At 46.0% G+C, this 22,388-nt stretch overlaps 1 protein-coding gene across 1 annotated transcript in view; it reads right to left on the reverse strand.

The window, feature by feature from the left end:
• Positions 1 to 203: 203 nt before the first annotated feature.
• The window catches only part of T265_09809 (hypothetical protein), a gene marked incomplete at both ends in the record, with an annotated part of 30,275 nt that continues 8,090 nt past the window's right edge, over positions 204 to 22,388 (reverse strand). Inside the window, 9 exons of the mRNA XM_009175986.1 lie at positions 204 to 803; positions 1,895 to 2,011; positions 3,575 to 3,649; positions 4,033 to 4,316; positions 6,439 to 6,506; positions 8,393 to 8,780; positions 11,503 to 11,625; positions 15,972 to 16,250; positions 20,478 to 20,732. Of these exons, the coding sequence (XP_009174250.1) occupies positions 674 to 803; positions 1,895 to 2,011; positions 3,575 to 3,649; positions 4,033 to 4,316; positions 6,439 to 6,506; positions 8,393 to 8,780; positions 11,503 to 11,625; positions 15,972 to 16,250; positions 20,478 to 20,732 (1,719 nt within the window). The remainder of the gene's footprint in view (positions 804 to 1,894; positions 2,012 to 3,574; positions 3,650 to 4,032; positions 4,317 to 6,438; positions 6,507 to 8,392; positions 8,781 to 11,502; positions 11,626 to 15,971; positions 16,251 to 20,477; positions 20,733 to 22,388) is intronic.

A 22,388-nucleotide genomic window follows, 5' to 3' on the forward strand; every position in this document is an offset into this window, starting at 1 on the left:
CTGTTGATATGGATGTCTTAACAGCCTAATGTCCCAAGAACGGACTCGTCAACTGACCTGATTTTCAACTGAGGATCTGCGTGAGATCGAACAGCAGCGAAAACCGAGTTCGACGGCACACTGTCACGGACTGCGCAAACACGACACCTTCGGAAACCAACTGTTCTCTAAGCGCTGCTGAGCGCAATGACACAAGCTCATAAGTTCAGCGAAGGATTCATCGAAAATGAAGGGACTCATAAGCAAAAGATGACGCAATCGAGACACGGCACCAAGAAAACGGTCGAGTTGAGGGGCAGCCACAGAAAGAAACCTTCAGATAGTTGACAGCAATATTAGGCACGGGAGGCAAACAATACGCGAATGCATTGAGAGACTAACCAGGAAATCCGTGGGCGTATTTTGCTTTGGACTTTGGAAAAAATGTTCTAATGAAAGACGAAACCGGGTGGAAATTGAGAATAATTATCGAGATCTCAGAAACACGGGAGAGAGGTGGATAAAACGGACATATTTGAGCCTAGAAAAACATTGAGTTAAGCGTTTTATGTACAGGAACGGTTCTTGGGAGCGAAGGAGTACTAGAACGTTAAGCACGGTGATGACAGTGCGCAACATATCGGGTCGAAAAGGCGAAAGTTGGATAGAATTATGCGTCCGGGTGTGTCGGCTATCAGGACAATGTCTGGAATTGAACAACAAGCTCTCGACCGTATTGTCCGGCTCGCGAAGCAACTTCTTTGGTTTCAAGTGCTGTTCGTATGGAAAGTAAATGATCCATACATTCCTGACATTTTCTTTGTCTGAAATAAAGCAACAGTGTTCAGAAAATAAGATGCTAGTTCCGGTTGAACAGTTGAAGACAAGAGTGAATGCAAACCATAGGTAGCTCATAAGGCAAACTGAAAGCAAAATAAAAAAGCAGAATACCGATGGGCGATTGTGGCAGACGATTTGAGGGTAAAGAGATGAAAAACAAACAAAGGTGACCGACGGTAGTTAGCTATCGATGTGAGGTAATTGTATGACAACATATCATGAGCTAATTTATCGCAATTTATCGTAATTAGTGGGTAAATCACTATTCTACTCTGGGATGGTCTACACTCTGCATATGAGCTATCGGAAGTTAAGGGAATCGAGTAACTTCAGCCAAATGGGCATCGAAAAAGCTCGGAGATACATGCAATAACTGGCGGGTCACGTACAAGAACATGTGGGCCCACTCAGCCCAAGTAGCGGCGAAAGCGCTGACCACCGCGCCATTAGGGTCCTTGATACCAACTCTTCCGCCGTTAGCATTTCCTTGCTCAGACAGATAGCCATACTAAGTATACACAGCCGGAACAAATCAACAGCTAGTCAGAACGAATCACGCTCGGTAGAAGAAACTCCGTGCAACTTCCGCACCGAATTTCGGTTATTTGGTGAGGTCATTTCAGCTGTTCGTTCCTTATCAAGTTTTCCATCAACCGTCAGTAGATTGAGGTTATAGGGTGAAAGCCAACAAGATATCTTCGTGTCATTGTACCGCACTGAAACAGCTGTAGTACAAGCGTAAGGAAAACATAGACGAGACGAATAATTGCATGCACACAAAGCGTAGCGAATATTACTTCACAGCCATGAAAAAGGTGCCAGTTCACGCGCCCTGACTCCACATCTGCCAGGAATATCGGTCAAGAGAGGGTAACCAAAGGAAGAAGCAAAAAACTGCACAAAAACAGTTATTCTTCAACAGGATGGTTTGGAACTTCCGTCTCTTTGCACCCTTGAGGTTCTTCCGAGGAAAATCCTTCTGACTGAGAACTGGCAATAGGACTATAAGCTATTCGTTCGGTCGTGTTTGTTGAATGCAGACCACCAAGGGTACGATAAACCGCAATCGACTCACCTTTCTTCTCGCATGAGATCCACACCTGGTGGAGTGGGGCCGTCAAGAGTGTGCTTAATAAGTTGGGCGAAGTTCTTCAAAATTAAGTGAACCGTTCTACACGTTGTTTCCACATGTCTGCAGATGAAAGGAGAGTCGATTAGAGCAGATGTGTAGATGAACCCATGTTAACAGCAAGTAGCAAGATAAATTTTCGGTCACACGAGAAAATTCAACTGCGTTTCTTTTCGCGCAATCTATGCATGGAAAAGTGGTAACGCGAATGGTCACATACGAACCCACAAGGGCTTAGATAAAGGCCAATCAGACCGAGTTCTACCACAGATAGTGATTCCAAATATGATTTGTTTCAGTAATTCATAGTTGATATTGCTTGGGGTTGGAAAAGCGTGACCTCGTTTTGGTGTATTCCAATTTACTGAGCAGAATAATCACGTCATCCAATCTCGCCTTACGTGACGAACACAGGGAGTTTTTCTACTCCATTTTAAACGTTCCTTTTCTATTGCCCGGGTTGGCAAACACAGTGGCGGTCATCTATATAACATGAGAAACAAACGTTCCCGTCAACAATGGGAGGAGGGGACAAATGAAAACACGTTCTAACAAACTCGTGATTATTCAATGCGACCTCGCAACTGGCCTGGCGAATAAGTCGAAAAGCGAAGCCAGTGAGTGTTTCTGTGAATCCAAGCCTAGTTCGTAATGTTACGCAGTGGATAAAGGAATACGACCATCACATTCAGTAAATGGTGCTTCACACCACAGCGAGTTGGAGAAGTGATCTGAGCTTCTGGCGTCCGCCAGCGGTAGCCCTCTCACTTCCGTCCAATTTGGTGAATCCTGTCTGCAGGTCCGAACCCTTCAGTCACAGGTTCATGCGGATCGTTCTACTGCTATCCGGAAAGTCAAAAAGAGGGGTCGGCAGAAGGGACGCCACAACAGTCACACAGAGACCAACCACTGATTCGAGGATATGGGGAATGCTTTCCACGGTGGACGCAGGGCCGACTATGTCAAACACGAGGCACACGTAAGATCATCAGCACAGCCGTGTCAAGGCAACAGACTGCGGTTCGGTGAGGGGACCACGTCGCATGGGACACCGGACAGCCGTGACATACCTCCCAAGTGGAGGGTACCGGATCCCAGATCAGCATGCTGGCAGCCCCAGGGACGGACCGAAATGCGACAACACCTCCAGGAATCCAAAGCAGTAGTCGGTTGAACAGCCTTCTGAAGGGGAAGGTGTCCGGAGGTCAGCCGTCCCTAATAACCGAACATCACATCATTTGGACGGATGTCACGTGCGGGACACGGACCAAAAGAAGGCATGCACTGATTGGTCAGAATTCCGGCAAATCCGGATCGAGAACCTCTGACTCGACGCTTCTCGCCCCCTCACGGAGATTCTGGCACGACCTTGTGGAACACTCTGTGACTACCCTATAAATACAGTTGTAATAATTTTCCCTTGTCTCCATGAAAGGCTATGTAAAGCTACTGTGCCTTTTGTTATACTATAGTGGGCAGAGCAGAAGCCAAGGGACCGATACAGAGTTGCACTAAAGTTCAGCAAGACGCAACATACAGCAACTGAGAATTGTCAAGAAATCCGGGTTGGCGTTATCAAATAACAGGAGCTTGCCGGGGTAAAGTGCATGAAATCGCATCACGTACCTGGAATATTTACTTCGGATTAGCGGTACCAAATGAGGTAGGATAACCGTTGCCAGCTCCAAATTCCACAGTTTGCTAAAATAAAAGTAGCACATCACAATGAGGTCCAGTGGATCACTGGATACGTGTATACAATAAAAATTTTCGGGGTTAGAAGCGAAAACAAAAAAAACTGAAGTAAGGAACAACAAGTATTTCACGTAGACAAAGATGGACGTTGAATAGGCACAAGTGCTATGCTTCAGAGAGTTGGGCGGTTCGCTGTCTAGACCCCTTAGTTGGACCGCGCTTAACAAGAGACAAGAAATACTTTCTACTAAATTACCGAAAGAACTTGTTTTCATGTTTACCTGAAGTTTCCACCACCAATAAATTATTTCCATGAATTAGCAACGAGGCAAGAAGAGAACAGAACCGTTGAAATTAAAAAAAATGACGAAAGAAAGTGGACCACTGACCTGTTTTGCGCCAATATACTGAGAACATCAACAACGATTGCAGGCTCGTTCATCATCAGAGCGGTTTCCACAGCCGTTCGAATGTTGTCCCGTGTCCACATCATACGAACTGTGGAAATTCCCTTTACCCGCGCAGACATAACGGTCATGAATAGATTGTGCGACTTGCGTATACTGGCTAGCCACTCGGACTCGGAAGGATCGGCTGCCGCATTGGGAGTGTCGGCACGAGTTGCTTGAATGACCGAACCAAGCTTGGAATCGGCTGCGTTTTGGACGAATTCCTGAATAGTAAGTAGTGGAGTTAGACAGTTTAATTGCAAAACAAGGCATGTTTAGTTGGAAGATAACCGGGGAAGAGTTCATGTATTGAGGCATCTAAATGAATCACATCTGTGTGGGCCTGCATACCGACGCACCGAAGATGTCACCTCGGTTGGTGAAGAAGCGTTTGTAGCTCAGCAAACATGGGACGCAAACTTCGTTTCTTATAGAATGTGGCTATTAGTAATCGAAAAGCAGAACCTCAAGGATAGAAACATTTCGACTAGTGAAACCGACTCTTGAGGATGGAACACAATATATAGGGGTTTGGGGGACTCGTGAAGTCGATTGTCTGAATTCAAGTGAGGCGCCTCTTGAGAGACCCTTACTAACAGTTATCATTAATCAGTAACGATGATTTGTGCATTCCAGTGGGTGGTTTTTCGTTGTTGCTAAAAAATTCCACATTCAATTAGTTCTTGGACAACCTGAAGTCAATTAGGGGCAGAATACGTAACCGTTGGCTGAAGAAATCCATTATATTATATGAGGGAACAATGTACCTCACAGGAGGTTGGTTAACTTTTAAGGGGTTGTGAAATAAAAAAAATCGTTCAGCTGTAGCACCCTTTCGGTGCCTAACTGCCATGCGACCCGAAGGTTGCACGAGGGCTGGGATACTGCCAGTTCGCCCAAGCCTAGACAGGAGAAGTCGAATGGCAGATGTCAGGTTCAAACCACGGACCTTTTGGTCAGTAAATTCGCGCTCTAACCACTTAGACCATCTCTCTGTGAAATAACAGCGTTCACAAATTCCATGGTAATTCAGTAACCCGACGGAAACCGGAAAGTGGCACCAAACAATTCACGTCCGTTTTAGAAGGCCTTGCTGTAAACGCGCAAAACGTTCATGGAATGAATCTCCAAAACTTGTACGATTGACACCCGGAACACTCATGCTGGTAGAAAACGAACGACCAAAGTAACGTCCTGTTAAATTACTGTTCACATTCACTCACCGTCAAGGCTGTGCAATCAACAATGACGAACAGCAAACTCGAAAATTTAGTAGTTAACTGGATTAAATAACAGTCCAACGTATCTGATGACAACGGAAATCTGTCAGCTGTAACACCCCTCCGGTGTCTGGCTGCCACGCTACCCGAAGGAAGCACGAGGGCAGAGATACTGCCAGGTTTCCCAAGCCTAGACAGGGGAAGTCGAGAGGCGGAAGTCGGATTCGAACCACAGGCTTTCCGGTCAGTAGATTGGCGCTCTAACCACTTGAGCCATCTCACGCCCCTGATGAAAACGGAGACAATAAAACGTCAACTCCGAAAGTCTAGTCTCTTGATTGCTCATGGTTCCAGTATGGCTCCTTGGGCTTTTCAGAACTAACTAGACGCAATTCAGGTGCTAGGATTTGGAACACAGTATCTTCTCTACACAATGAGACACTGCCGTAGACCCGGGATACTTTCCAGTGCAACTCATACACGAGGAGAACCAGTCCTTCATTGATTGAAGGACATTGACTCTCTAAACGTCTATCGCAGATGTCAGCTGTGTTAATAAATTTCGATTCATAGTGGCCTGAATGACAGGAATGGGCTAGCAGTTTTACCGCGTTGCATCAGTATGTCTCAATCAGGGGGTGTGCAACAGTATTGAGAAACCGGCGTTATCAAATCCACGCGACGTCTCATTATAGCTCAGAAGAGGGAACGCCCGCGGATGAAAGAAAGCCCGACGAATGTGCTTTCCCAAGAGACGGCATAACACTGTAAGTTTATTCGACAGCTGTGTCTGAGTAATGATAAAGTACGTTAGAAGCTGCAGGACTTTGGATTTTCTAGAGGTGATTAGCCCTGAGACTGCCAGGGCTGCTGCCAGAATTGGATTCTGATGAGGCGTATTTTTGACAAACAGTACAACATTATGCCATGTTGAGCGCGGAAGCCGTCTTCGGAGGCAGTGTGAACAAATAAACAAGGAAGTGTGCGTGGACTGAATTCAAGTGGGCTATTCAAACCATTAAGAAAAATAACTCCAGTAAATGTTAGTTTGAGCATCATTAGCATCTGGCCGCTCAAAACATCAGATCACGTGAATAGTTCGAAACGAACCATTGTGTGGACTTACTGTCAACACATCGTCAGAAACCAAACGCTGTGAAGGAGCCGTAATTCCAGGGGAAGAGGTAGGGCGGCCTGAATAGAAAATGAAATAAACTCAGTGGCAGTATGTACCCGAAAGCTCTTGAATTATTCTTTTACTGGCGAAGGCTTTTCAACTCCTATATATTACTACTACTACACTCGTTCTCACCTGTTCACACCCTAAGTGGAACTCCTCAGGAAGACAAATAATTTCAGTAGAATAACAGGAAAGGTTGAAACAATATGCACAGTACACAGCAACGAAACATAACGAACAGTACGGTAATTCGTCGTGACTCTTGACAAAGAGTGTGTGGTTCGTCAGTCAGTTATATGCAGGCAACGCTGTCCATTAAGAAGGGCATACACCACTGCAATAGGACCTGTTGTAAGGATTCGCGGTATGTTTAATCAATGGAAGATACTACTTGTAGCGTGAGTAAGACCTATTGGTGAGTTCCTCCTATTCAGGATACTCCAACCGGACTTAGTTCTCGGATTTTCAGCGACCTCGTTTCGTATTACCTTTACCAAATTGGTAGGATTGACTGTAAACAAATGCTAAGGTACCTTATACTTTCCCATTTACTATTTTGAGGCCAACTGTGGCCGTGAGGGTAAAAAGTATTCTCGTCCAGGGCTGCTGGTGTGGAGTATCCACCTGAGGGGTATAAATGTGATAGGCAAGCCCGATGACCTCCAACTGCAGCACAGCGCAACATAGACGGCGGGAGACGAGACTTGGTCTACCGACCAAGCGGGAACAGGCCTCTTCGTGAATAACATACACATCCGGAGTGAGAATTTGACTAGCTCCAAAAAGCCTGGCCCCTCAGCGGTCTCGATCATTGTGACATAGTGAAACACCTTTGGTAGTGTGGGGAGATTTGCGATTGTTGTGGAGATTTCGTCCTGTAGGTGGAGCTAATCTATGCTGAAAAGCCGCGAATCTCCTCACACCACCGACAATCTATAAGTAGTTTAGTGGAAGAATACACTTTATCCGATGAGTGAAATTTCCACCTGAGAAGTCGTTGCTCAACGAGTCAGTCAACACGTGTGACCACGTGTTGTGGATCCCGTGATTGAAGGATGGGCGGCGCTACGTGCTGTCTAAGTGCGAGTTAATCACACTGCTGATCAGCCCCTCGTGGCCGAACGGTTAGCTGTTCAAACTGCTAGCCGGGAGGTCGTGGGTTCGAGACTCTCCGGTTTTTCGTGAGATGCGCACTGCTGATGACTCCCAATAAGGATAAAACAGCTGTACATTGTTTCTCGGCTTTTCAGCATAGATTGGTTTCACTTACAAGACGAAATGAAACACCTTTGTCGTCGAAAAAACCCACCACTGCGAAAGATAAGTATATGATGCTACGCTTATCCGTTCACGTGAATATATTTCTAGCAATGTTCCTAGCCGACGAACGGCGATCTGTGAGCTCGAGGTTTCTTGGAGTAAACACACACACAAGATGAAAATTGAAAAAGAATCGACCTGGTCTGAGCAAAAGGGGCCATTCATAGACGGGGTTGTAACTACATTCTGCATAGTCAACGAATCTTAGAAAGTCATCATCTCCACGGAAGGATAAAAGAGACAACACAAAATGACTCTCGTTCTTTGGTAGATTCATCGCCTCCCGCTGAGCACCGCTGTCGCAACACGTGTGATTGTCCTGAATGGACAGAAGACTATCCCTCAAGGCTAGGCAGATTGATTCATAGTGCTGTACAACCAGCTGGTTGTTTTTATACAGACGAACTATCCAGACATAGCATTCACTGGGGGAATTAAGAGTTCCGACAAACAGCAGTGACTGACATTGATTGGACAAAGTGTTAAAAATTTTCCCAACTATGAGAATGATTGGACAAAGTGTTAAAAAATATCCCACACTATGAGAAAGGTGAATTGAATGAATCAAAAGAAGCCCTACTTGATTTTGTTTGCATGGTGGACTGAACACGCCTGATGGGCGGTGGGACGAAAGCAGTGTCCTCGACTCTGACGTGTTGTCCGTGAACTTGCTGGTTCCTATCATTAACTACATTGGCTGTGGAGCGCTCAGATATGGAGGCAGTGCCGGAGTGTGCTGTGGTTTCCGGAGGAGAAATGCGACGGGCAGAGGACGGGGCTGGGGTAGCTTTAGAAGTTTTGTTCGCTGAACTGAAGGCACGTGATGGACTTCGGGCAACGGTTCGGCGAGGTTTGAAAATGCGATCATATTCTTCTGGATCGTTGATATCCGCGGAGGAGGCCATTTCGTTCTGATCATCAGCGGACGGTTTGTACGGAAGGTGAGCATCGGGATCCGTGAGATCCTCCTACGAGAAAGCGATATATTTGGTGAACCTTGATTAGCCGATAAAAGGACAAACCATTGATAACAACACGATGACTCTGAAAGTGGTTATGCTACCCAAACACATTCCGTCCGACTAGCAAGGGTGTTATGTAAAAGAAAAAAGAACCCGAAATAGGCATATACACTTGAACTAAAAAATGCAAGTAGCTTAGGTCAAACTTAGCGCAAATAGTACACAAATAGCTCGGCAAATGTGGCAGCGCTGGTATGTACTGTTCAGGCGGACCATGGAGTTCAGCACAACAGTGTAAAAAAGTCCAGAATCCGTGACATTTCAGAAACCAATGAGGGGATCGGGAGCCAACAAAAAGGCACATTTACTTTATTACTGTAACATTATTAGTATTAATATTGTTAGTATTATTTATCTAGTTGGATATGAAACTGGCATTATCCGAAACCCAAGTTGCTCAAGATAAATTCACCCCGGTAGTGAACAGTCAGCGAAATTCGGCAAAACCTCAGGAGTTCTCAGATGAGGCCAGCTAACTCGGACTTGTCCATTGTGGGAAAACATGCCAGAACTAACCCACGGTGCTGTTTGGACGGCTGGTGACATAAAATTAACATGGCTCACGCACCCGTGGGTGACAGAAGTGAAGCCGTCAGATGTAGCTGGAAATGCTAAGGGTTAGGCGATTGTGACGGTGTCGAGCACCCAAGATGAACGGATTTTCACTGGCAGTGGACGACAGAGTACAGATATTGATGGTGTACGAGCAGCGCGGTTACAATGGCAATGAGCTTGTGCGCTGGTTTAATACAATCACCGATGAAGAATGGATGGTAGTGGAAAGGCATATCTGGGAGCCTGTGGTGTAATACCGAAACATTCGTAGGGAACACGGGCAACGTATTCCGGTGGACTAACTTTCTTGTTTGTGATCTCCACGGGCTGCACCTAGTTCAGTGGGAAAATCTAGGAGGCTGGCAGATCTTCGCATTGGCTTTCAGAAACACCCTTCCACTCTATCAATCGAGGACTGTTTATAGCGACGGGGCGAAAGATGAACAAATGGGATTCCAGCCAGCTATCACAACACCCTCCGTTAAATTGATTCACTGAACATCCGAACTATTGAATTCTTTTTTCTAACCTTCCGATAACCTACCCATTGGAAGCTGTCTTTAGTGCTTAGTTGCCATCACCTAGGCTGAGTAATCGAGTCCCATGGTTGGGATAAGACGCACCTTATCAAATCCCTTTCAGTTATTGGTTACAAGTTCAAGCGATTGTGGGGCCCTAATCACACTGCTGTTCAGCAGCTTTTGGCCGAACGGTTAAGAGTTCAGCCACTGGCCAGAAGGTCGCGGGTTCGAAGCTGTGAATTCCCTGGGTTGTGCGCCGCTGATGATTCTTTGTACGGATGAAACAACCGTACAGTGCTTCTCGGCTTTCAAGCACAGACTGGTTTTGGTGACAGGACGAGAGCACAATTGATGATTGCAGGACGGTATTGACGCCATTATGCTGTTATGAACCCATTCGCCTAGACCACAAAAATGCATATAGTACCAACTAACGTATTCCATGGGCATGAGCGGAAAAGGTAAGTTCACAGTGTCAACAATGGCGGTTTAGAAATCGGATTGCATCCATATTCTGGATAGTGCCAAATCTTAAAAAAGGACGGGAGCCTAAAATACCCGTTCCATAGTTTTTATCATGAGTGTTTCACCGTCGAAGAATCAATACAGTTTGGAAAAGGGTGTGGTACACAGATACACTCTTGGACGGTGTTTAGGTACTACTGCTAACCGATTATTATCATTATTATTATTATCATTATTATTGTGTATTGAGCACACTTTACGATCGTTGAAGACCCCCCTATTTCATACTGTGTTCGGAGCAATTATTATCCAGTGCACATAAAGTTTAGTTCGAAAAGCGTGTACCTAGTTGACCGTTGATTCTTTCCTGCGCAGCTAACAACTTCTTTACACGTTCGGTTGGTGCTGTCGAGGAAACACCATTAACAACTTGAGTTGGTTCTCGTGTAACAATGCTGGAGTGTTCGCCTACTACAGGTCCCTAATCGCACTATCAATCATGCGGCAGTATTGTTGGCGGTGGAATAATCCGTTTAGAAGTCCGTCCGTCATCGTGAGGGATGTGGCGAAATACGTACTTGCCCGGATATACCTGAATTTTTATATCTGGTGTTTGACTGCATTAACTTTATTACGCGACTGGTCGAAATAACAATAGTTTTGGACGATATTTTGAGTTGTAACTAATAGCATTTTCAGTGAGGATCACCAAACGTACCTAGGTGACATATTGGTCAGCCCATTCGACCAATACGTTAAAAGGTTCGCCTATACTTAAGTTTATTCGTATTTATACAAGAACAGGGTTCGTTCCATGACTGAAAACAAATGGACTTATCGACGGCCGTGTTGACGCAGACAGAAGATTGTGAGAAAAGGCTTGCCTGTACTACTCCACTTGAGAGGACAAATCGTGAAAAATGGAAGCGAACGCGGAAACACTTCAGGGGTGGAATTGTAACTGGTTCTGGGGATTGGCAGTGTGACAACAGTGCATCGGCAAAGATATTAGGAGGGGAATCGTAAACCACCAACATGACACTACGATCTAGGATGATGATAAGACAGCGTTAGAGGAGAGTCTAATAATGAACTGAGGACGGAAATGGAAAACGTTTTCAATTTACCTGAAGCGTGCTGCGGGCGTTCTCCTCAGCTATGAGACAGAAACTTTTTCGATTTCTCGGATGGGTCGCATTGGACGCTGCTGAGCCGCAACGGGTATATGGCCGTTCTTCGACAATAAAAGGCTAAATGAGATGGAAAAAAGTGTATTCATTCGAAAAAAAAGTTGTTTCGTGCATACGTTTTTAATCCCTGCATGAATCAGGCAACTGCTGAATGACTAAAACACTTCCAGCATATCGAAAAATCTATTAATGAGAAGCTGGAACTAATAAAATCCCCACAGAAAATGGCAACACTAAACATGGCCTCAAGAGGTCACGTTCAGCAGCTTCTCATCCAGATGATATCTTTTGCCAAACGTCACGAGTTATTCGCCTCTTTCTGTGAGCTTCCAGGCGAGCCATGAAGCCACCAGCACACTCAAGCAAACCCCGCCGGTCGGGACATCAGACGGAATCGCACAATGCACTCGAAGAATAGGCTCACATTTCTAACTAGAGATACGCAAAATATCACTTGTGGCACAAGTACAAACTTAGCACGCAGGTGGGCGTTGAGGCCGGGATGGAGACAAAACAGTTGGGTAGATTGGCAGTCTGCTGGCTGGTCAATTCTTATATTGCATAAGCCGCAGGAAGTCACTTGTAACAGTTTGGCGGTACCCAAAACACATTCACTCATAGCGAAATCAGATAGACTGAGAGAAATAAAATAACGACGGTTTTATGACTCCGAGTCCCAGTACTTTGAGTTATCGTCTTACGCGTTGAACCGGGCCTGTGAGCAATTCGATTGTGCTGTTATCGAGTTGGATAACCACGGATTAGAGGGATCAACAGAACAACAGTACAGATGAACACTGATAAATTGGATTACGGTTGCTGAAACTGGGACTCACCAACGGAGGGATGTTGGGTTCTGTTTGGGGACCCTGCCCCTAGCCTATGACTCAAAAGTATGAACCACGAGACAGCGGTTTTTATGGGTCACTTCGGGGACCCCTCCCAGAGCAAATGATTCAATGGACCGACTCATTTGGCTGTAAGGAACTAGCCTGGCTTGAGAGTGCACGGAATAAAGCATTAATGTCTCAGTCCAGATGCGGTTGTGCGCACCAGGTGCTTTTTGAGCAGTATCAAGCTCTCGGGTTTGAAAAATATTTTGAATATCGAATATTGAATAATGCGCCGGCGCTCAAAGTTCACCGTTGGGCGTTCGGGGTGTGCGGTTTTTCAGACTGACCTCTTCTAACCCGTCCTTTCTCGGGGGAAGACAGTATTGCTGCTTCCATGAATATGGACACGCTGGTCACCTGGGGGAAATGCCTTACTACCTTCACATTCCCATTGCATCGTACAGTACGACTTTACCACCAGAACGCCTAGTAGTACGATTAGTCGCAGTAAAAGGACTCGCTGTTCTTCATCACCGTGGGCCTTCCCGGCATGATCAAACCTTTAGGAGGTGATCTCCAGCCAGTACAGCTCGCATGATTATTGCGCTACAGAAGCCTAACCACGACGACAAGGTGACAGCTTTAGGATGTGGCTCAGAGCAACGTCGAAGGCTTGGGGCGGCCGCTAATAAGTGTACACAGTGGCAGTTGCCCTTGCTAGTTCAAGGTGACACCCGCTGAGAACTGAACCCAGGTTGATGCCTGTTTGATTAACAAATGTTAGTGAAGAGTTGGGTGACTGCTCACGGACACCAGTTACACGGTACCTTGTTCATATCCGATACCCCATAGTAAATGTTATGGCAAAGTAATCGATCATTCAGCTGTAACACGCATTCGGTCTGACAAAGAAAGCACGAGGGCTGAACCGCTGCAGAGTTGCCAAATCCTAGGCAAGCACAGTTGAGATATCAAGTTTAAACCGGTCAGTAAGTTCGCGCCTTGATCACTGGTTCATCTCGAGTAAAGATGAAGAATGACCTTCGTCCTTGAAAAAAAGCAGTGTGGGTTCAGAGGTTCCGAAGCAAATGCGGATCTCAAAGGTGGGTCTTGGTTGTACGAACGCATTGTGAAATTTGGACGTCCGCATAGATAAGGTTGAGGTTTTAGTCTGGCTACCTGGACGATCACCGAAATCTGTATAAAGACGGAGGAATAACTTAAGAAATAAGGTATAATCAACGACACACACAATACCGTTAGCATTCGGAGGAAATGCGGGCGTGGGGCAATGTGGTACGATTGTTTTCAGACAAGAAAGCTTTTAAACTTTTCCGGTTGGGTCCGAATCTTCTCGTTCTTTTCAAATCATCCTTTAAACGCTTAGTTCATCTGGAAGCCTTCAACGGTTGCACTCTGAAACATGCTGAACCGTAGGCTTCGCTTGAATGTACGCTATACTCGCTTTCTATAAGTTTGTGCTGTCTATCTGAAACAAAGACCCAAGTAGGGTAGTTGAGCTGACCTCTCCAGCTCAGTTTCCTGTTACCTCCAGTTGCGCACCTATGGTGGTGCAGAGGCCGTTGTAGCCGGTTTAGCAGGGGTTGATATTGCCCTAAGCCACTGACCTGAAGCCTCTCTGCCTGACTGACTGCCCTTTGATAGTAGCTTCCGTGTAGTTCGTTTGGCAACGTGTATGTGAGTATCCTGTAAACGAGCCGATAACGCTACATGTGCATTGCATCAGCTTAAATCCTAACAGACTGTACCTCTGATAGTCTTAAAGGCAGTCTGGGTTAAGAGCCCAGATATTGTTGTGGCTGATGGGGATAAGAATGCGCAGGTAGGTAGAATTAGCGATGCTGAGACTCAGCTGGATGGTCGTCTTGGACTGGACGACGGTTGCAAATGTGTGCCGATCGCAGATTGTTTCCATTCAATACTGACTTCCGAAACAACCGAAGCCGCTTGGTCGCATGGTGACCTCCGCATACGAGTCGACCTTCAACACAGGTAGACTACACTGCCATTAGCTATAGGCGGTGTGAGTGAATGTACAGAAAGTTTAGGGGCTATTCACCAAATGGGATGGGGCCTTCCTTGTTCTGGGCTGGAGATATTGAACAATAGGACGGCCAACCGATATCAGTGAATATCAATTTCTATGCACACTGTCTGACTAAGTGTTGGAGGTGTGAGTAACTCAGACATAAGGTTTTGTTCAGATGTACTGACATGGTTGTAAGGTAGTAAACCACAGGTATTTTCCTCCAGTGTTTTTGCAATGGCGGTGATGATGATGAAGAACGAATAGTGACTCAAACTTTTTATAGCTAACCCATTTCTGTGCAATCCAAATTGCTGTGGGAATCCTTTTAAATGAATCCTCATTTGCTTAAATATTGTTCAAATTTTGGCATTAAGGAGGTTTTTTAGCAATGGAGAACGTGGATCTTTTTGGTCCACAGAGTATTTCCGGTTGTCCGCCCGTAGGTCGACACTGGGCGTTCGTTGAATTCTAACAAGATCAAACCAACTTTCTCGGCAGTTCACGGGTGATGGAAGATCCCAATAGCTCGAAAGACAGATATATTCCATGGGATCCTTTTCGCATGCAGTCTGCCTAACGGATGACCGTTCCGCTTTAACCATCTCGGACATTACTCACACCAAGAGATATGCAAGCTTGGTCAGACAGCTTAGAACAGACTGTGTTTTGTTCACAGGGAAAGTCACCTCGTCGATTCACAACAGAGGTACACGAAAACGTAATATATTGGCTTTAGGAGAGGCTGTACAACTTCGGATTCATCATGGAGAGTAAATCGCCACAGAGGAGGTTCACGAAATGTGGTCAGTCACTTGAAATTACCACCTGCAGAAGAGACGTCACCAGATGCGCGGCAGACACACAAACCGATTCATCATTTGTTGCTCTAGGGGTCCCGCGAAAATACATACAACGGTTAGCGCGGCTAGAAGATTATGGTCACTTGGCTTGTGTGTTTATACTGGATCTGGTCGCAAGTGAATTTGTGCAAAGTTGGATCAGTTAAACTATTTCAGAAGGCAAAAGTTGGTGCGAGTATAGGTTGCCTTGTAACAGATGGCACATTAATTTGTAAACTTGGAGTGACAATTATCATGATGTGTATATATGCGATAATTTAAAGCTGAGAATGGCACCATTTTTTATGCAGGTGCCGTGTCTATAATGAGGATGTCAGCGATAAAAAACCACTGTCTGCAGCAATTAATTGTAAAAGCAGTGTAGCTGTCATTGGTAGGGGGGGGAGTATGCAACAAGTATCTTTTGGAGAAATCGATCGACCGGCTGTTCTATCTCGCAGAAACGACTCAACAATCAGTTTCCAATTAGAAAAAGTACAAATCAAACTAGGCCGGATGTTGGTAGCTCACGTGCTCATCTGACAAAAGGATTCTGCCGAACCTGATGCAGCTGCCATAGCAACGGTAGTGTACACAAAGCATAGTTGTGAATCAATCGGATGACAGCTAGACAATCCAATGCTGTGTAGGGGAGCAAACGAGGGTAGACGAACTGAAACCTACCCGAACAGTGTTGTCTGCGGCAGATTCGGACGGCAGGGCTTGTGCACAGGCCGGCGTCTGTTGGGATTGCTGCACTGGTACATCTACGGATGGCAGTTCGTCCACAAACGGAATGCATGATTTGATGTCTACCACAAATGTGCTAAGAGTCGAGTTGCTTATGCTCGCTCCGACGAGTTGGTTGAAGCTGGGAGCAATGGCCATGTCATCTAATCCCCCACCGTTCCGCCAGCCAACGCTCACCGTTTCCAGGCATGTCATCGTTTCGTAATCGTAAATCTGCAAGAAAAAATAGCTAAGGTGGTAACTCCGCAAAGACCGAATATTGTTGAGCAAAGAATGAAGGATAGTCCAGCAGGTCACGACGATTTTGGCAACCAAACATCAACGAAACACTTTAAATGATGGGCTGAGCTAAAGCTCGTCGAAGTCAGGAAACAAACCGTCAAAACGGATGGCGCGGAATACCTTGCAGTAAAGTGACCAAGGCACACGGTACAATACATCATGCAGTCAAACATTAGGAACACACGGAGTAACATGATAATACTTTTACGCTGGAAAACAAACTGTCAAGATATCAACTGGAAACAAGCCAACTTTTACCATCTAGTCACAACTAGGCTAAAATCGTAACGACAAAAAAAAATGAAAGGACATTGCTGTCTCCGTACTGATTGCGTAGGAGTTAACCCATTTTCTCGAAAACTTCAGCCAATGTTGGATGTGTCAGGACGCATCCAGACATGGAAAAAGTACATGTGCAGAAAGTGACGCATCCCAAGGTCACAATCGGTACGACACGTCCGGAAAGCAGGTGCGTTGGCGGTTCTCACCAAACACGGCTTAGCAACATACGACCAGCGTAGTGGACCTGAGATTGTTCACGACCGGAACACCACCATTGGCTGTACGGAACGAACAAATGAACCACCATATTTGGCCATCTAGTCATCCTATATATTACACAGACGCTCTGTATGTTTTGTCCTGGCAATACAGCCGTGTCCCCAGTTCTCTGTCTTCGCCCTATCGCGTAGTCTGGCAGGCTCAGCGTAGGCGTAACCCAATAGACGGCCACCCACGATAAAACAGGATGCCGAGAACTACACGAGTGGTTCTGTTCAGGTAGCCGTTACTGACGTGTTAAAGCGACATTGCTGTGTGCTACACTTGGTAGTGGGAGCACCTTTAGACTCGAAACACACGCCACTCTATGCAGTAGATTCAAAGAGGATTCTGAGGCGTCTACAGGCCTCGGATCATAGTGGTTGATGTGACGTGATCTCAGAAAATTAGTGACGAGGTGATTACGAAATGCGTGCTTGATTGAGTACTGGGTACTGTGGTCGCAGAAACCATGAAGCATCGCAAACCGCAATAATTCGACCATGTGCCGCAAACGAAATGGAATGAAATACGTTCAGCTGTAGCATCCTTTCGGTGCCTAGCTGCCGTGCAACCCCAAGGAAGCGCGAGAGCTGCGATACTGCCAGGTTGCCCAAGCCTAGACAGGGGAAGTCGAGAGGCGGAGGTCGGATTCGAACCACGGACCTTCCGGGCAGTAAATTCGCGCTCTTGCCACTTGGGCCATATCGCCCTCCGCAAACGAACTCCGAAGTGAGTGCTGTCCCCCAGTCCTGTTCTTCAATGGCGCCAATTGCGAGATGGACACTGTGGCTTGAAAAGATGTGGAAGTCTGCTTTCAGGAATGAAGTACACGTGATCCCGTCTGTGCTTGGCCACAAGGTCAAAGACTTTCGTGGTGCATTTTCCCACCTGGATTATCTGAGGTATGCAGCTACCTAAGAGTGCTGTTGTAGCCTAGCACGAAGTCCCTTTCCCGTCGACTTTTCATTGTTGAGGCTTTTGGCATGGATGGTGCGTGATTACACGGCAAACAGCCTACTGTTGTCTAGAATGATAATTCGAGTGGAAAACAATCGCTTGAAATGAACAAGGTATCAGGTTAGTGCTGTGTTGGGAGAAGACGTAACCCCCAGTGTCAAAAAGAAGCCTACCAAAAACCTGACTTACTATGCAGAGTAGCCTACTAGCTTACGCTGGTCAGTCAATTAGATAACAATATACACCAGTATCGAGCTCGAAATAGCTGTGATAAAGGTGCGAACTTACTGAACAGAAGGTGCGTGGTTGACATCCAACTTCTGAATCTCGACTGTTCCTGTCTAGGATTGGTTAACCTGGCAATATCTCCTTCTTCGTACTTCCTTCGGGTGGCCTGGTAGCTAGGCACCGAAAAGGTGGTACGAATGAACGGTTACTAGTACTACACACCAGTATGTACCACTTGGCTGTGCGATAGGGTCTGCCTCAAAATGTGTCTAAGCCTGTCAGAAACAGTGAAATACTATCAACTTTAAGCTAGATTCCACTGCAGCACCTCTCAGTTCACCGGAACCTTGGCTCGTAAGATAGGATCGCACAGTATCGTCTCTTGCCATTACTTGGAGTGGTGACTGATCTACGGTGTTTTGTAGGGTAGAAGTGTATCGATTGTTTTTACTTCACTGACTATTCCAACCGGTTTAAACCTGTGCAGATTTAGTACGGTCGGCCTGACAGACACGATGCTGACCTATATATGCTGGAGCAGTTGGCTTTGGCAAATCCGATGCTGTCACATGGAGCGTCTTCTGAACTTCAGGGGAAGCGTGGAGCGTTGGCATCCAAGCGGCTCATAACACTCAATGGAACACACTGGGGATGGGACACAACCACTGTACATCAGCCACTGCATTCGGTGTATTACGAAAGGTCTTTCCATTTCGTCTAACCGGAAACAGAGTAGATTAGCCTCCTGAAGAGAGACGGCTTAGAGGACAAGCGACACCCCAAGAGAGTCTGCAGTAGGAATACTCCTTCATATTTTCGCCGAATTTCCTATATCGGGTTTTCTTCTCCCCCAAGGGTGATTTCCTCTCATACTGCGACATGCGAGGGCTTAGCAAGAATGTTAACTCAGTTCAATATCATCTATCCATTCAACCCATTCCATCTCTTTTCTAGCCGAAACATCCATCTTTGGAATGGATGGGTTGACTCACACCACCCGATCTGATTCCCATGTCAGTGGACCGGGAGTAGCGTTCGGAATCTGCACTACCAATAAACTATTTGCCCCCCACCCGCCCGATTAGCCCACAAACAATTCCGAACATTAGGCTATAAATCCATCGGTTAATTGATGTGACAAATATATTCGTTTGTATATCAATCTGGTTTTGACGGGAGACTCACCTAAAGCCCAGCTGAATCTCTCGTTCGTGATGAGTTGCTTAAAAAACACCATAAACGAAAGATTCTGCTGGGTTGCAAGTATCCCGTCAAAACCAAATTGATATTCGTCGAAATCTTTCCAATTTGGGTTCAAGCGGAGCATAAGGTTGACGGAAGCTCGGGGACTGCACCTATCTGATGAGCCCCAAGAAGGCTGGAACAGGTGGTGGGTTATCGAAGAGTCTTCAGCAACCTTGTGAGTAGTATATTACGTGTATCGACGTAACAAATACCTTTGTTGTCTCTACAGCTTTGAGTAGCCAATCCGCTATGAACACATTTTTCCGAGTGACTCCGCTTTTGAACGCCCGAGGTTGATCAGGTGAACTGTAAGCATTTTGAGCGACGGATCAATTTGTACGCACCTCAAAGGAGTTGTCTGAAGGCGTTGCGGGCCTACCAAAAACCTGACTTACTATGCAGAGTAGCCTACCAGCTTACGCTGGTCAGTCAATTAGATAACAATATACACCAGTATCGAGCTCGAAATAGCTGTGATAAAGGTGCGAACTTACTGAACAGAAGGTGCGTGGTTGACATCCAACTTCTGAATCTCGACTGTTCCTGTCTAGGATTGGTTAACCTGGCAATATCTCCTTCTTCGTACTTCCTTCGGGTGGCCTGGTAGCTAGGCACCGAAAAGGTGGTACGAATGAACGGTTACTAGTACTACACACCAGTATGTACCACTTGGCTGTGCGATAGGGTCTGCCTCAAAATGTGTCTAAGCCTGTCAGATCGAACAAGAGAGTATGTTCATATCCAAACTATCTTTGATACATGCAGACCAATTTTTCTGTGGCTTATTGCAGCACTCACGTTTTACTAATGCTGCTGCTCTCCATTACTCTACGTCTTACCTGTCCTATCCTTCAGATTCTATCAACGATCGTCTTACAAAATTCGCGACTGAGGTACGGCAACCGCTGCGACCTCTATATTTCCCTCACATTACTAATTCTAGATTTTATCGAACTAGAGGAGTTTCCATTATCATGTGGCTGAACTACGCTGATACCTCTCCTGATCTACTCAGGTTAGACTGATCACCACAAGTGAGCCCGATGAAGACTATCCATTCTTTTTTGCCTTCCCACTCCCCCAGGTTATTCTTCACAAACCTCGCAGTCATCATACTGGAGTAACGTCCTCCCAGTTTGGCGCGTTATGTCAAGCCATGCAGGGAACCGAACTGGAGCAACTTACCTTGAGATAGTCCAAAGTGGCCACATACAGACAGACACCATCAGGATGAAACGCAATTCGACGGACCACAGACCCCGCGAGTTCCGTGCCACTGACAGCCACTTGAGAAAAGTTCTCGAGATCGAAAAGACGAACTGTACGGTCGGTGGATGCGGTGGCAAGAAGAAGTACAGTCGGATGGAACGCAACAGCTGTGACCGAACCCGTGTGTCCAGTCAACTCAGCGAGTAGACGTCCCGCGGAGAGGTCCCAAAGCTGAGCAGTTAGATTCAGTGAAAGACAGATGGCACTTTAATCAAATGAGATAAAACCTGCAGGTGATAGTGAGGACAAATTGGAATCTAAATACAATGTAAAAGAGGTTAACGGAATTCACATACACAAACGGTGTTTCTGCTTGGGAGAGATAGCTTTAGTGCAGCAGAAAAGGAACCGACTAGGCGACCATGGAAGAGTTGAGGTATTGACTACAATGGATTGCTGCTAGCTTTCCTATCCTCGGTGACCGAAAGTACAGCAGATGCAACCGGTTAGTAGTCAAAAAACAGAATGGAGTTGAAGTTTTATGACTCACAAACAGAGCTGGAAAGACTAGTAATAAAAGATGGGTACAGATTGATCCCCACGAAGAGGCTGATAGAAAGTAATTATTTCACAATAGACTAACGCCACCAGTGCCCAACCAACTTCTGCAAATCATTCGTGAGCGAAACTGTGGCAACTAAAACCACTGTACGGCAAGTACGCCGTACATCACCAGCTTCTGCCGCTGATGATGCGGAAGAAGGGCGGAGAGGTTGCAGCAATTTCGTTTCAGAATGTACAAACATTCGTTAGTCCGGATGAAATTTACAACTCGATGGAAACGTTTGTTCAGTTTCGCGTTTGAAGACAATGACAAAACATTTCGATCCCCAGAGGAGAGCTGCAACACTGACCATCTGTGTACCAGACTCCAGAAGAAAATCATCGAAAGGCAGAAATTTCAATTGGAAAGTACAAAATCTCCTCACACGATGTATGATCAATCCATCAGTGGCTTAGAGGAGGATGAGTGAAACTTCCATCTGAGAAGTCGTCAATCGAGGAGCCAATAAATACTGGACCAAAAGACGAACACCATGCTGCACATGTGAAATATATATTTTTATATCATCAACATCATAATCATCGACAGCATGACATCAGTGTTCAACACCGATGCATCACTGCCGTACAACCATGATTTATTTGAAAGCCTTATTGTAAAGAAAAGAGTAAAGGTGGACGGGGAATGGACTTAGTGCTAGCTTACCACAATTATTCCGAGGTACCTACACCTCCAGACATTCACTCAGGCACAGAACGCCACTGACATCGGTTAGCAGCCAGATCTCGTAGTGTTTCCAACCAGGCACAGTGAGGATTACGCGGACCCCATCCTGGAAGGCGAGTAGCACCGACAGCACCCAAGCGTTTCGTGATCTCCTTCATACTCCTCTGCCAGATCATGGGTTGGCCACCTCTGTTTACGCCACTCCGAATTGGGCATGGAAAATAGTACTTTTTTAGACAAACGATGGTTGGGCATGCGTAACACATGTCCCAACCAACGCAGCTTCTGGTGCTGGACACATTGTTCAATCGAAGTACCCGTTACACAACCGAAAACGCGGTTTCTAACTACCTCGTTACGGATTCGCCGACACCCACCCACACGATCTATGGATCTGAGACAACGATTGTCGAACACCTGAAGACGTCTCAGTTCCGCTGCTCGAGTAGGCCAAGTCTCACAGCCATACAACAAAACAGCCCGTACTGTAGCTTGATGCACACGTCCCTTCAGATTCAGGGATAAACCATTCTGACGCCGTAGGTGTCTCAAATTAGCAAACCCGGCCCGAGCATTGCATTGCGTGTTTCACGAAC

This window comes from Opisthorchis viverrini (assembly GCF_000715545.1).
Source record: "Opisthorchis viverrini unplaced genomic scaffold opera_v5_303, whole genome shotgun sequence".
Lineage (NCBI taxonomy): Eukaryota > Metazoa > Platyhelminthes > Trematoda > Opisthorchiida > Opisthorchiidae > Opisthorchis > Opisthorchis viverrini.